This window comes from Haliotis rubra, unplaced genomic scaffold, assembly GCF_003918875.1.
Source record: "Haliotis rubra isolate DU_JTF1 unplaced genomic scaffold, ASM391887v1 Scf170, whole genome shotgun sequence".
NCBI lineage: Eukaryota > Metazoa > Mollusca > Gastropoda > Lepetellida > Haliotidae > Haliotis > Haliotis rubra.
In genome coordinates this window covers 501,750-517,824 of record NW_025765670.1, presented here as the reverse complement: position 1 = coordinate 517,824, position 16,075 = coordinate 501,750, and the positions used below count along the sequence as shown (strand labels likewise).

Genomic DNA, 16,075 nt, shown 5'->3' with positions numbered 1-16,075 from the left:
TGACTTGCGGAAGGAGTTTCGTACATCTCTGGGAACACATGTTTTCTGTTTCCACAGTTGGGCAACCCTTTTTAATTTAACTATAAGTATATCATAGAGCATGTCAACAACCAAGCGAGCGTAGCGCTGCCACAAATGTTATGAAAATAGACCAACACATACAAACGCAGTGAGACCACGTGACTGTACACCACGTGACTGTACACTCACAGAAAAACCGCGTTATTTGCAAAGCAACATGAGCTTGTGTTCATCGACCGTTGCCCTATTTTCACCGCAGCTACACAGAGCAGTCATAACAGAGGCGGTGTCAGTACGTCTCTTATCACAGACCATATTCGGGCAATGCTTAAAGAAAGCGTGGTCATCACGGGTAGAATATAGCACCATATATAGTAATATGAATCTCTACTTCAGTGGACATAGATGTTGAAGTGTGTGACGGGGTGATCGAAGGTCATTTCAGGATAATGATATCAAAGACTGGGGTTTGTCTGCATCGTTAGAGACCGAAAGCACTGCTGTGATATTGCTGGAAGTTTGCCGACGCTGTAGAGCAACACTCACTCGGGCATTCATTTGTCTCTGGGGAGAGTTTGTACAGGTGAGGTATGAATGGTGTTTGACGTTTTGGAGCTGGAATATATCAGGAGATGGGGACAGTTTCAGAATATCTGCTGCACAGGTATTTTTCTTTCGAGCTGTGCCTTCTACCATGGGACTCCGACCCTGTACCCAGTTATCTGTAACTTCTCTGTTACCCTGTTACTGCATATACGGAACTGCCACGACTCTGTAACTGCTACCAGTAACTGCCACCCTGACCCGCGACTTTACATAACTACAACCCTGTAACTACTACCTGTAATTATCACCCTGTCACTACTACCTGTAACTGCTACCTGTAACTATCACCCTGTAACTGCTACTTGTAACTACCACCTGTAACTACCACCCTGTTACTCAGTGCTACCTGTAACTACCACCCTGTAACTGCTACCTGTAACTACTACCTGTAACTATCACCCTGTAACTACGACCCTCCAACTGCTACCTGTAAACACCACCCCCTACCTGGGACTTTGTAATTAACCCTGTAACATCCATGTTATGACATCCCATAACTTACACCATATAAACGACGTCCTGTAACTACCTGCAACAACTTCCCTGTACCCATGACCAAGCACGTACAACCCAGTGACGACCCTCTGCTATAACGGTAAAGCGGACAACCCAATGTCCGTGACTGACAAAGGTCACAGTGATTCAGATGACCACGAAGCTCCTGACACACCCACACAGGTATGTTATGTCAGGTGTGAAGCCGTAAAGCCAGCTCTGTTATATAAATAGTAGGTCAAAGATTTGTATTACCTTGACTTATCGCTCATACTCAATGTAATGAGAGTGTTATCTATATCTACCCCAGCTCCATATATGGATTTAAAACTAGCTCAATGCATGTGCACTTACGGGTGGCAGGCACCGGGTAAGCTCACACACCCGTCCTTCACGTTTCCTCCGAGAGATTCTCATTTATCAGCGTCGAAAACTGTTCGGTGAGCTTGACCAGGTGATCAATACACATATACTACCTTATATGTGTGTCAGTCAAATACCTGTGTCACTCGGCGTTTAGGTGAGTATATAGAACGTGCGCACACCTAGACGTCAGTATCTCTCACTACCGGTCCCATAGACAGACAACACACCGGTTGATTAGACGCCCAGAGGTAATAACCTGTACAGCTACTCATATTTTTTCAACATGTTCATGTCAAGCCATTCTTTGTTTTCTGAACTTTAGGCCAGATGCCCGTGGACAAGTAAAACGGTTATACTCATATTATTTATGTTTATACATGTGGTGTATAAACGTAGTCACATTCTGCTTGACATTTTGCTTTTAGTTTTCTGAACTTTAGGCCAGATGCCCGTAGGGGATGGTGGGGGTAAGTAAAAGCGGCCCGTCAGCCGGCCCCGTTCCACAAAATGATCGTAGCGCTAAGATGATCGTAACTCCCATACTTTAACATAGACTTACGCCAGTCGAGTAGTGCTACGATCGCATTGAGGAACAGGGCCCAGGACGTATACTTAGATAGGATATAATCGCTTCTTAGATCTTCATACTGTGGACAGATGAGAAGAACGTGATATTCATCTTCAAAATTATTACTGTCAGACATTCTGCAGGATTGGTTCTCAGTAGTATGACATCATTTTTTGTAATACATCAGATCATAATAACCGGATCGAAACTGGAACAGTGATTCTCTTAGTTTCCATGTACACGTGATTACCACATACAATGTTTAATGTTTGCAAAATAGGGTAAATGCGTGGTCCTTTGTTACAATATGTCAAAATGATTTCACAATTCATCATTCGTGTTTGTAGACAACCGTGGTGTTAACACCATTCTGTGCAAATTGATTCTGTTTGTACTTACAACACACAAGAGGAGCCTGAGCCCTGGATAATTGTCATTTTAATAACATGACCACATCACGACCACAAAGTGTGATGCTTGCAGTTTCTATTTATCATCCCAAACTGTGTTCCATAGGTGATATTGCTTGCGTGTGATCAGACGATATCTCCTAGGAGATATCATTTTGACAGTAGATTTTGCACAATGCCCTGACAATGCTATGACGTCATGAACTTGATGACGTCACAATGCTATGACATCGATGCACAGCAAATCTAATGGCAGTACTGTGTTCAGAGATGTACTTTTTCATTGAAGAGTGATTTTTAATGATAACGTCTCGGATATTTGTTACTTTATCAACTCGTGGTGATATATTTGATATCAAAAGACACTCGGGTGAGATCTCTATCTCTACTACTGATGTATGGGTGTTTTTGCTGAACAACATGATATGACTAAATCACGTGCTTTGTTTCAGATTCTAGCACAGTTAAAGAGACTTCTACAGAAGGACAATGTTTGAGTGTTTATCACAGTTGTGGCCCCAGTCTGTGGTAACCCAGGCTCTCGTTGTTGGGAGTGTGGTTGGACTCATCGCCTATAATCTCTTCAAGAAACGATACAACCTACCGCCCGGGCCCAAGGGATGGCCATTGATAGGAAACATTTTAGGTAAATGACTTTTAGGCATATATTTCTTTTAGCTTCATTGATAAAAATAATATTTACGTAGAATAAAGCATCATCCGTAGAATAAAGTATCATCTACACAGAATAAAGTATCATCTACATAGAATATAATATCATCCACGTAGAATAAAGTATGATCTACTTAGAATAAAGTATCATCTACACAGAATAAAGTATCATCTACATAGAATATAGTATCATCTTCGTAGACTGAAGTATGATCTACTTAGAATAAAGTATCCTCTACGTTGAATAACGTATCATCTACATAGAATAAAGTATGATCTACTTAGAATAAAGCATCCTCTACACAGAATAAAGTATCATCTACATAGAATATAATATCATCCACGTAGAATAAAGTATCCTCTACGTTGTTCATAAAGTATCCTCTACATAGAATAAAGTATCCCCTTCGTTGTACATAAAGTATCATCTACGTAGAATAAAGTATCATCTACGTAGAATAAAATATCCTCTACGTAGAATATAGTATCATCTACGTAGTACATAAAGTATCATCTTCGTTGTACATAAAGTATCATCTACGTAGAATAAAGTATCATCTACGTAGTACATAAAGTATCATCTACGTAGTACATAAAGTATCCTCTACGTAGAATAAAATATCCTCTACGTTGTTCATAAAGTATCATCTACGTAGAATATAGTATCATCTTCGTTGTACGTAAAGTATCCTCTACGTAGAATAAAGTATCATCTACGTTGTTCATAAAGTATCATCTAAATAGAATAAAGTATCATCTTCGTTGTACATAAAGTATCATCTACGTAGAATAAAATATCCTCTACGTTGTTCATAAAGTATCATCTAAGTAGAACAAAGTATCCTCTACGTTGTACGTAAAGTATCATCTACGTAGAATAAAGTATCATCTACGTTGTTCATAAAGTATCATCTACATAGAATAAAGTACCATCTTCGTTGTACATAAAGTATCATCTACGTAGAATATAGTATCATCTTCGTTGTACGTAAAGTATCATCTACGTAGAATCAAATATCCTCTACGTTGCTCATAAAGTATCATCTACGTATAATAAAGTATAATGTGTGTAGAATAAAGTATCCTCTACCTTGTTCCTAAAGTATCATCTACGTAGAATAAAGTATCATCTACGTAGAATAAAGTATCCTCTACTTTGCTTAGACTGGGACACTGAAACGCTTCCATAAAGTTCCATTCAAATTGTCGGAATATTTGTATTTTCTAGATATACAAGGGGATCTTATGTTTCGGAAGTTCAGTGAGTTGAGCAAAAAGCACGGTCCAGTTATCAAGATTATGTTGGGTAAGTTTGCCTGGGGCCCGTTTCACAAAGCTACGAATGTCGTAAGTCTATGCTAAAGTATGGGAGTTACGATCATCTTAGCGCTACGATCGCTTTGTGGAACGGAGCCCTGCTCCACGAGTCTGCAATAATGTCCTACATAAGTGAAAATTTATAGACTGTGATATTACAGCTCAAGTCTATTTTTGGCGTCGTGTCATTCGAACAGGTAAACTAATTCAGGTTATAGATAATGGATATATCATACTCTGCATAACTACAAAGATGATTGGATGATTGGAACGTTGAAGATATGCGATATCGGAGATATATCATACCTTGCATAACTGCATAGATGATTGGATGATTGGAACATTGAAGATATGCGATATCGGAGATATATCATACTCTGCATAACTGCATAGATGATTGGATGATTGGAACATTGAAGATATGCGATATCGGAGATATATCATACCCTGCATAACTGCATAGATGATTGGAACATTGAAGATATGCGATATCGGAGATATATCATACCCTGCATAACTGCATAGATGATTGGAACATTGAAGATATGCGATATCGGAGATATATCATACCCTGCATAACTGCATAGATGATTGGATGATTGGAACATTGAAGATATGCGATATCGGAGATATATCATACCCTGTATAACTGCATAGATGATTGGACGATTGGAACATTGAAGATATGTTATATCTGAGATATATCATACCCTGCATAACTGCATAGATGATTGGATGATTGGAACATTGAAGAAATGCGATATCTGAGATGTATCATACCCTGCATAACTGCATAGATGATTGGATGATTGGAACATTGAAGATATGCGATATCTGAGATATATCATACCCTGCATAACTGCATAGATGATTGGATGATTGGAACATTGAAGATATGTGATATCTGAGATATATCATACCCTGCATAACTGCATAGATGATTGGATGATTGGAACATTGAAGAAATGCGATATCTGAGATGTATCATACCCTGCATAACTGCATAGATGATTGGATGATTGGAACATTGAAGATATGCGATATCTGAGATATATCATACCCTGCATAACTGCATAGATGATTGGAACATTGAAGAAATGCGATATCTGAGATGTATCATACCCTGCATAACTGCATAGATGATTGGATGATTGGAACATTGAAGATATGTGATATCTGAGATGTATCATACCCTGCATAACTGCATAGATGATTGGATGATTGGAACATTGAAGATATGCGATATCGGAGATATATCATACCCTGCATAACTGCATAGATGATTGGATGATTGGAACATTGAAGATATGCGATATCTGAGATATATCATACCCTGCATACCTGCATAGATGATTGGAACAATGAAGACATGCGTTGTTTGTGTGTCTACTGTTACTTTGCGAGGTCTAGCTCCACCGGACCCGTGTTAGAATTGGTCTCCAGTAAGCCCTGCTTGTCATAAGAGGCGACTAATGTTATCAGGTGGTCAGACTCGCTGACGTGGATGACACTTGTCATCGTATTCCAATTGCGTAGATCGATGCTCATGCTGTTCATCACTGGATTGTCTGGTCCAGACTAGATTATTTACAGACCGTAGCCATACAGCTGGAATATTGCTGAGTGTGGCGTTAAACAAAATCCAACTCCACCGAAATGGTCAGAAATAATATGGAATTATAACCTCCCAAGTTCTCCAACATATATATATTCAAAACTGACAATTGCTGATGGTTGTGAAATATTGTGTTTAATTCGTTTTAACTTACAATATTGGAAGTGGACATAATTCATTTACAGGTAATCGGATGGCAATTGTCTTGAGTAGAATTGATGTTGTAATGGAAGCTCTCGTCACAAGACAAGCAGACTTTGCCGGGAGACCCGACATCTGTTTCAGTAAGGATAAAGCTACTTATAAACTACGTCTTGCAAAGAAACCATGCACAGCGTCTTTAAAAGTGATATTTTAAGTTTTGAAAATTTCCTTAATTGCCACGAAAATGTTTGGAGTGCATTTCTAAATCTCAGTCTCACAACAACCTGCCATTTTAAAACTGGTAGATAGAAAAAGAATTACATGCAAGTTAACGAAGTTGTCCAGTTTGGAAATCAACTGATTTGGGTGATGAATTAACTGTTTATCTGTTCAGTTTTGCAATGTGAGAGAAAATCGCTAATTCTCAAATATTTTACACTAAACCAAACGTCTTTAAATGAATTTACTTTACTAGTCGAAATTATGGAACTCTACGAAAATTATCTAAAATATGCAAAACAATTATGTTACTATTCAACACAAACAACATGTATTGCAAATGAATATTGTAAACTGATATCTATTCCCACTGTTCGGTGAAGTTGTTGCTACATATTGTATACCTGTATATTAATATGTATAATATGATGAAAATGTTGTACCTTTTTCGTGAGGTTTGACAATCGTTTTGGCAAGAAACTAATACTGGAGAATATGCCACATAAAGAAATTAAAGATCACCGATTGTTTCACATGATTACAGTGAATATTTTTAAGAGTGTAGTTTAAAACAGAAAACTATAAAAATGAGCTGATATTCTTCGTGTAAATCTGCATATTGTTTCAAGGAGACACTGACATCGATGAACATTTTTCTGTAAATCTCAAAAATCATAAGGTGTTATCTTCTTATTTATTGGCTAGTTCATGAAGTCACAGAAGGCATTCACTCTTTTAATTCTTGCGGGACAGACAATCCGTACTTTCTATTTTGGTCCATCTGTTCTATGTTGGCTATTCTATAAATATTTTCTATACTTGTATAAGATTATTTCCACGATGTATATTTCCACAGTTAACGCAATTACCGAAGGAGGAAAAGACATAGCAAATGCATCGTACGGCCCAAGGTGGAAGTTGCACAGGAAAATAGCATCTAAAGCGCTGAGGTAAATGCTCACCATACAATGAACTACGGTTTTTACGAACATAACGGGACCGTTAATTTCGGTTCGTTGTAACTACAGTTCGTTAAACACATTTCGACTAAAGTATATGTAAAGTGGTCAGGAAAAAACTACAAACCCAAAATAGTTTGAGATATCGTCAGCTCGTTGTAAATGTAGTTTACTACATATAGTGAGTGAGTGAGTTTAGTTTTACGCCGCACTCAGCAATATTCCAGCTATATGGCGTCGGTCTGTAAATAATCGAATCTGGACCATACTACATATAGACATGATTTAAAAAACATTCATGAATTAACATATTATGGATAAAAATATACTTCTCTTACAAAATGCACACTTACACCATGGTAGAAATAAAAATATTATTTCTTTATAATCATAGGTCGTCGAGAAAGATAATGAAACACTCCATGATAATGTCATTTCAAAAATAATCTTCAGTTCATGTGAATTAAATGTTTCACAACAATACCAACACCTTCATGTTACATGGGGAAGTGGGGTAGCCTAGTGGTTAAAGCGTTCGCTCGTCACGCCGAAGACCCGGGTTCGATCACCCACATGGGTACAATGTGTGGAGCCCATTTCGGGTGTCCCCTGCTGTGATATTGCTGGAATATTGCTAAAAGCGGCGTAAAACCTCACTCACTCACTCACTCACTCATGTTACCCGCGTCCACCACAGCATAATATCAACAGCATACAAGTGTTTGAAAACTGATTAAAATGAATAATTTCACATCTCAGGCACTATCTAATGGGAGATAACCTCAGCCGGAAAGTGTCCCAATCACTCAACATCACTACAGCGTTGATGAGAAAGGAACAAGGAGCCTTTGATCCTTTCCCCTACCTATCACTGGCGATATCCAACATGATGACAGGAATGCTGTTCAATAAAATCAGGTAATTATATCTTTTCCATGATTGGTTTTTGAATCAAAGGTATACGGGATATTTAGATATGGTTTTTAAGAACTAAAAGGTTCTTTTTATTTTTATTTGAGTCTTTTTCATGTACTTGTTAACACTGGTTCGTTATAGTTCTAAAACCATATACAATCTGTTCTTTGGGTTATAAAGTGCAAATTTCACATGTTCCTCAAAGTCACTCCAGAAACTGTTTCTTGATGCCGTGAACACAAATGTTTCTCTCAGCCATATATAATCAGTAAAATAGTGACCTACATATTTAATGTGTTCCTCTATTTTGTTTTACATGAAAACACAATTGAACATCGTATAAATGTATAAAATCTTATGACATAGGTACGAGCGTGAATAACCATTAGACTTTTAGAAATGTATGCTGTGTGCGAAATAGCAACTGGCCCGCTAGCACGTGGCTAGTTAAAATTCAGTCGGACCAGTAAATCTTCACAGTCACTGTCCTGACTGGCTAGCGAATTGTCCTGGGGTCATTTTTAAATTTTTAATACCACTCTCTCCGACTTGTTGAGTTAAAATACACTTTTAAATCATGCAAGATCTATGGCCTGAGAAATGATGGTATATTACCTATTTGTAATCTTTTGCTTAGTTTCTACATTCAGATTTCGGTCAAGTGAATTATTTTCATGGGCTAATAACTTTCATGCATAGCTAGCGCGACTGGCAAGAAAAATGTGGAAACTATTTCCCACACCGAATGCATGTACGCCATGGTCTATCTGTCCTTTCCAATTCTAGCGAAAATACAGACTCCGAAACCTACAAAACATACGTAGTGAACCTTGACGAGTTCATGAAAGAAGCAGGATCAGGCCTTCTCGAGGATGTTATTCCCCTGCTTCATCTGTGCCCAACGCCGAAATTCAGACGTGTTGTTGGCGTGGCAGGAAGGATAGCAGACGCCATCAGAATGGAAATTGCAGCCCATAGAGAAACGTTCAAAAAAGGTTTGGCAGCCATATTTATCTAATTGCAGGTTCATTAGCGTTTTAAGAAATATAAATTGGTGAATAAAAAGCGTTTGTCATTTACATGTACACTGAAAATGCAATGCTGATTATTAAGGATTTAATTTTAGAATAATTCTCTGGGAAATGTGTATTTAGATGTGTCGAAATGCTGGGTACATACTAAGTAAGTTTGATACCGTAAAGTACCCTATATAAAAATATAGAGATGACTCTGGATTTTGCGTCAATGGCAAAAATAAATGCCCATAAAAAGCACTTGACACTTAACACTTGAAACTTTTGTTTAATCATGTAGATATTACCAATTTAAATAATTAACCGAAGAATACAACACAAGTATACGTGGAGAAAAAATGGCAAAGAGTTTTTTCTTTAGTTTTTCAGTGTAGAAAGGAAACTTATCATGAACAGGGTTGTAAAGCTCTTTTATCGTTTATGGACTGAAAACACATTCAAATTGGTGGATACAAACTTTGTGAGGAACTGTTCTCAATCTTTTCAAATGCGAAAAAAGCCAGAACAAACAAGGCACTTATCTGACCTAGATAATTACACTTATTTAACCTAGACAATCGCCTATCTATTAGAATATCATTGATCTGTGACACAAAACATGACACTTTCCAAGGGCAAAATTATGGTGAAAGAAGATTACATTAAATATGGACAAGGTAAAAATATAAGAATGCGGTTGCTGTTGCTGTTAAAGATGAGATACGGGACTTCACGGATGCTCTGATATTGGCTCAGAAAGAGGCTGAAGAAGAGGACGACCCGACCCTGATGTCACAGATCACAAACACACACATGGTTCATACAATCAACAACCTAGTCGGTGGTAAGTGCGTTGTAAGGCTCAGATCGATGCTCATGATGTTGATCACTAGATTGTCTGGTGGCTGTAGCTGGAATACTTTTGAGTGCGGCGTTAAACAGGAAATAAACAAACGTTGCAAGCTTTCTCCTGAAAGGTTCACGAGAGTTGTACTTTACCTTCCCGTGGCACAGGAACCCAGACTAGGTCGTCAGTATTTCATGTTTTTTATTATAGCGTGTAACTTTTCGACTGTCATAATATGTCCTGGACAACTGTGGAAAGAGAGAATCATTATATAATATATATATTACACCTGCAGAAATCACTTGTGTGTGTGTACACACACACACACACACACACACACACACACACACACACACACACACACACACACACACACACACACACACAAAACACAACAAAACCAAACACACAAACAAACACACACACACACACGCGCACACACACACACACACACACACAAGTGATTTCTGCAGGTGTATAAGCAATAAATATACTGAAAGGCAAAAGAAACGTCGTAATATTAGAAATGACATTTGAGTATCAAGGGAGTATTTGAACCTATTTTTTTAAATATACACCAGAAGTCAAGTTTGAGGAAACATGAATCGTGGTCGTATAGCCTGCATTGCCCAATAAAGTATTGTTTGAGATTGAAGTTAGAAATGTTTTTGTTTTTTGGAGAGGGAAAAGTTCCCACAAACACAACATTGAAATCGAAATGCACGTGCATGATACATGCATTCAGGCATAAATTGCCGGCTTGAATGGCAATCGTTCACTTGTTTTCTGAACACAGCAGCTATGACTAGGTTAACGAGAGATCAACCACAACAAGCTATTGGACGTCTGCACGCTGGTCAACATGCTCGAGTCATTGCTAATGACTTCAGTTGCAGCGTACGAACGATAGAACGTCTTAGAGTGCGACACAACGCCACCAGCAGCACTGATGACCGTCCACGTAGTGGTCAACCCCGTGTAACGACACGTCGCCAGGACCGTCATATCGTCCATCAACACGTGCAAGACCTATTCGCAAGGGCCAGAGAAACAGCTTGGGTGACCATAGTGACCTACCATTCGGCGACGTCTCCAAGCCAGGAACCTGTTTTGTCGATGTCCTGCCTGTCGAGACCCATATTCACCAAACGGCACCGCCGGGAACGTATCCAAGTGGACACAACAGCGGCAAAACTGTCGTGGGGGACAATGGAGAGGAGTTATCTTCTCTGATGAAAGTCGGTACTACATTTCAGTGGCGTATTATTTTAAAAAAATAGGTTCAAATGTTCCATTGATACTTAAATGTCATTTCCAATATTACGACATTTCTTTTGCCTTTCAGTATATATAAAATGTGAGTCCAGATATTTCTTCTTGCCAAATCTCCTTTATAACGTGAATCCTGCAGTCCCCCAGGAAAACTCTACCAGTGATGTCCTATCTTATCACTTAATACAGTGATATTTTGCCTGATATGGACATTTTTTGCCACCCCGATATTGGCTTCGGTCAGATATGGGTGTCTCGGGATGATATCGGGCAAGATATGAAAATGAAGTGTAATAATTTCTACAAAATAAACACCTTACACACTAATCTGTAAAGAGAACCTTTTAGTTCTACAGAAGGATCCCCACCGGATCTTGTACGTTTCTGACATATGTCACTTCTTGGTAGGATGAACCTGGTTGATCTGGTCATCGACCTTGCACTTGACTTCTATGTGGCCCATCGCGACCATATGTTTTTTAACAGTGACCAGTATCACTTATTAACCGAATTACGAAAGGTGGGTATAAATGTTGACATTTATATGATTGGTTAGGGTTCATTTATCTAATATTTCAGCCGGTATAGACACCACGCGGAATACACTCCACTGGGCACTCCTCGCCATGGCGCTCAACCCTGACATCCAGAAGAAGGTACAAGAAGAGGTGGACTCTGTTATTGGTGCGTTTTGAAAGAGTTGACATGTGATATTACCTGTTGCGTAATTAATATGTTCCAATTTGGTGGGGGTTGAGGTAATTGTGTGTCAGTGGATTTGGGGTGGTGAGTGCAGGTAGGGTTGGGCAAAGGATTTGAGGTGGGAATTGAGGGGAGGGTGGTGATTGCTGATAGGGGTAGTAGTTGAGGATGGGCGTGGGCACTGGATTTGGGGTGAGGGATGGCGGTACGGTGGTATAAAACTGCTGCCATGGCCTCTAATTATTAAGATGCATCTCAATCATTTATTTACATCTTCTCTGAACATTATCAAACAACACAATTATTTTACGAAATGGTCATAAATGGTTTCTGAATAAATATACTTTGTTTCCATGGCACTGAAAAGAGAGTGCGTTCTGTTGAACAGACCACAAACAGCCTATTATTATACATACCGTTATTGAATGTACAGTAGATTACAGAAAAATACAAACATACACCGAAGGGGTATTCACTGTATTGAACCGTGAATGAGTTTGTTTTCTTGTGACTGACTGACTGACTGACTGAGTTTGGCTGTTCAACAGCAATAACTTCATGTCAGTATTAAGAAGAGTGTACTCAGAACTCTACATCTATCTGTTTGTCCCCGCTAAAGGTATATGAAAGGTGGTGACCACAGAAAAATACATGTCCATCGGTAGTTTTACCTTTCCTAAACGACCTAAGCTTTTCTAGCAATCACGAGTTATATCCCAAAGATGAATTCGTTAGTTGATGCAGTAGCAATAATCCAGCTGAATAACTGCAGTCTGTAAATGATTCAGCCTGGGCCAGATTAACCTGTGATTGGCATCATGAACCCCGATGAACGGATTTGGGAAACGATGACATGAATCCGACCACCCGATCCCGTTAGTCGCCTCTTTGTACAAGCATGGGTTACTGAAGAACAAACCCAACCCGGTTCCTAAAGTTATCAGTCAATTGGTGTTTTGCTGGGTTGCTGGGTTGCTTGGTCTTGATCCAGGACGGAGTATTCTTTCTGGTTGTTCGTTTCTTTAAGAAAAAGACCGGCATGCATGACGGTATAGAATACCACGCTGACCAATACACATATGCTCCTAGATATAGCAGGGGCACCTGAACTTTTTATTTGGATAGGAAGTATAAGCGTTAACAAATTTTTCAATGACAGACATCTTGTGAACTCACCACCATTTCTCTTTATCACCACCCTTAAACACAACGCATGGGATGCACGTGCTCAACGCAGTTGCTCCCATACACGTGCATGAGGTGTCATTCTTGATTTTGACGGTTTTCAAGAAGGTCGATAAATCAATGTAGACCATTAATTTTGACAATCATCTTGCATCACACAGTTGTTAGTGTTTGTTTCTAGCCGTTGTACTCGTCCTACACCAATCATCTTTCAAGAGCGATGACTGTACAAACAACTGTGGTCATAAGGAAGTGCAAGTGGTGATGCATTCTCAAAACATTCATTATTATCATATCAACATTGACTGACTCCGATATATCTCCCATTTTTTTCAATCGTAAATAAGAAATGAAGTTCCCCTACTTTTTTTGAAGGGTACATATACATATACAGTGAAACCTGTCTAAACCGGCACCCCATGGGACCGAAATAAAATGCCGGTTTAGACAGGGTGCCGTATTGGACAGTGACGATCATTTTCATTTGTACATAAAATAGTGTTAACATCTTATCCAGATGATACCAGATGTTGCTATTGTTGCAGATGCTGATTTGAACGTCCACGTCTCGGACAGAGACAAGTTGCCATATACAGAGGCTACGCTACATGAGATAATGAGGATTCGGTCTGTGGTTCCCTCGGGGCTTCCCCATTCCACTCTCTGCGATACCACAGTTGGTACGTATTACTCATAAAGTCTGACTGAGTGTTGATCACAGCAGTGGTGAGGTGAGGTGGTGGTGAGGTGAGGTGAGGTGAAATGGGTTTTAACGTCATACTTGAGCATATTTCGCTCATGTGTATGTATTGCTGCTTGTACTAGCCCAGACTGCTAGCTCACTGGGATACAATGCCGCAGTTAAGCATGAATACCCCACTCAGACACATTATACTGACTCCCGAGCCGACCAGTCCTTGTTGTACCCATTAATGCCGAGCGCCAGGCTGGGATCAACAAGTACTATATTTTACATCTTTTGGTATGGCGCTGCCGGGGATCGAACCCGCGACCTTCCGCTCTCTAGGCGGACTCTATAACCACTACACCACGGAGGCGACTCAGCAGTGGGGATGACACGAATGAATTGGCATAGAATAGAAACATGTGTGATATCTGTGTGTCTTGAATGACCTTGACACCGATGATGCTCAATGCGTGTGTGATGTGTCTGCGTGTGTCTTGGGCTGTGTGCGGCAATGCAGATGAGCGCGAGGCTGTGGTAGGTAGGGACGAATGATCAGTGTTTGCCCTCAACCCTGAAAAGCTGCAGGCCCTAAGGACCCAGAACCATAAAAGGTTGTAGGCTCTATATTTTGGCTACAATATAAGTAATTCCCAGCGAACAAAAAAATGTGACAGCTAAGAAACTGAGTTAAAGTGTTTAATGTAGAAATTTACACTAGAAATTACTGAATGATATTATCTGAAAAATAATACTCTTAGTTATTGGGGATAAGAACGCCGTCGGCTATAAGGACCTGCAGAAAACAAAAGCTGTTGGTTCGAGTGGTTTTCAGTCCGCTTCGGGCCTGAGGACCGACGTTAATTTCAAACGCTGCGAATGATGTTGTTGAAGAGTGAGTGAGTTTAGTTTTACGCCGCTTTTAGCAACATTCCAGCAATATCACGGTGGGGGACACCAGAAATGGGCTTCACACATTGTACCCATGCTGTTGAGAGTAGTTGCAATGTTGCTGTTGATGACGAATACAACTGAAGATGTGATGTCAGTAATATACTGTCATTTTCAGGTGGCTACGATGTTCCCAAGGGAACAATGGTGTTCATCAACCACGATGCTTTGCACTTTGACCCTGACCAATGGGAGGACGCCAAGACATTCAAACCTGAACGATTCCTTGACTCAGATGGGAATATGGGCCCCAAGCCAGAAAGCTGGCTTCCGTTCTCTGCCGGAAGGAGAGTCTGTCTCGGCGAGACTGTCGCCAAACCTGAGCTTCATCTCTTTTTCGCTGGAATCCTGAGAGTGTTCACGATTTCACTTGCTCCTGGGACACAGCACGACTTTGAGCCAAAGAGCACGGGAGCACTTAATACACCAGGGAGATACCAAGTCGTCGCCAAATCAAGAATATGAAGTCGTTCAAACATCATTATCAGAAATGGGCTCATATCTTAAAGCTCTTAGCGACCACTCTCTTTAGAGTTTTTTAAGGTCGTCTTCTCCATATAAGTATTTATATACCAATCGTAAGTAAAACTCTGCATTGGCCTTCATTTACGTTAAAGGTTATTTTCTGAAAGTCAATTGTTAAAAAATATCACGATGGGATCAACCAAGCACATTACACATTACTACGCAAGATGTATATAAGATTGAGTTTACAGTCGCAGCCATTTCATAGTTTGACTTTTCCTGCCCTTTTCAGTGCATATTCATGTTCATATTCCATGTGTATAAATGTATATTCCTTTGTAAGGCCAAATAAAAAAATGTTGTGGTTCCAATTACACCTTTTTAAAATTTAAGGTAGGTAGGTAGGAAAGAATTTTTTAAACATTTTTTTTAGAAGTAAAGTACGAACTAATAACACATTTATCAATGTGTAATTGTTTATTCAATCAGGCTTGCGACCATCATGTCGACTTTCTCTATCAGAATGACTGATGTCCGTTGGTGCTGGGGAAAGAACAATGGTATCTGAAAGCTTATGTTATTCATACCTCGTAAAGAAACTAGGGTCGGCACCAGAATTCAAGGGTCGGTCGGGTAATCGGAACCACA

The 16,075-nt window shown here is 39.5% G+C and overlaps 1 protein-coding gene across 3 annotated transcripts; it reads left to right on the top strand.

The window, feature by feature from the left end:
- Positions 1 to 287: 287 nt before the first annotated feature.
- On the top strand, positions 288 to 15,842 carry LOC124272503 (cytochrome P450 1A5-like). 3 transcript variants are annotated; one of them, XM_046707708.1, is made up of 11 exons: positions 288 to 604; positions 2,926 to 3,112; positions 4,367 to 4,444; positions 6,256 to 6,354; positions 7,290 to 7,383; positions 8,152 to 8,310; positions 9,094 to 9,302; positions 10,036 to 10,164; positions 12,019 to 12,123; positions 13,872 to 14,006; positions 15,081 to 15,842. In XM_046707708.1, the coding sequence occupies exons 2-11, from the start codon at positions 2,956 to 2,958 to the stop codon at positions 15,425 to 15,427; spliced, it is 1,512 nt and encodes a 503-aa protein (XP_046563664.1). In that variant the 5' UTR covers positions 288 to 604; positions 2,926 to 2,955; the 3' UTR covers positions 15,428 to 15,842. The 3 variants fall into 3 exon arrangements, with proteins under 3 accessions (XP_046563664.1, XP_046563662.1, XP_046563663.1); XM_046707706.1 differs by having other exon boundaries at positions 2,919 to 3,112; XM_046707707.1 differs by lacking the exon at positions 288 to 604 and adding an exon at positions 1,521 to 1,736 and having other exon boundaries at positions 2,919 to 3,112.
- The last annotated feature ends 233 nt before the right edge of the window (positions 15,843 to 16,075 follow it).

Excerpts from the sequence above, each read along its gene's own strand:
- LOC124272503 (XM_046707708.1), top strand. The coding sequence starts at position 2,956 with ATGTTTGAGTGTTTATCACAGTTGTGGCCCCAGTCTGTGGTAACCCAG. Across the intron at positions 3,113-4,366 it reads ATTGATAGGAAACATTTTAG|ATATACAAGGGGATCTTATG; the intron begins GTAAATGACTTT and ends TGTATTTTCTAG. Across the intron at positions 4,445-6,255 it reads AGTTATCAAGATTATGTTGG|GTAATCGGATGGCAATTGTC; the intron begins GTAAGTTTGCCT and ends ATTCATTTACAG.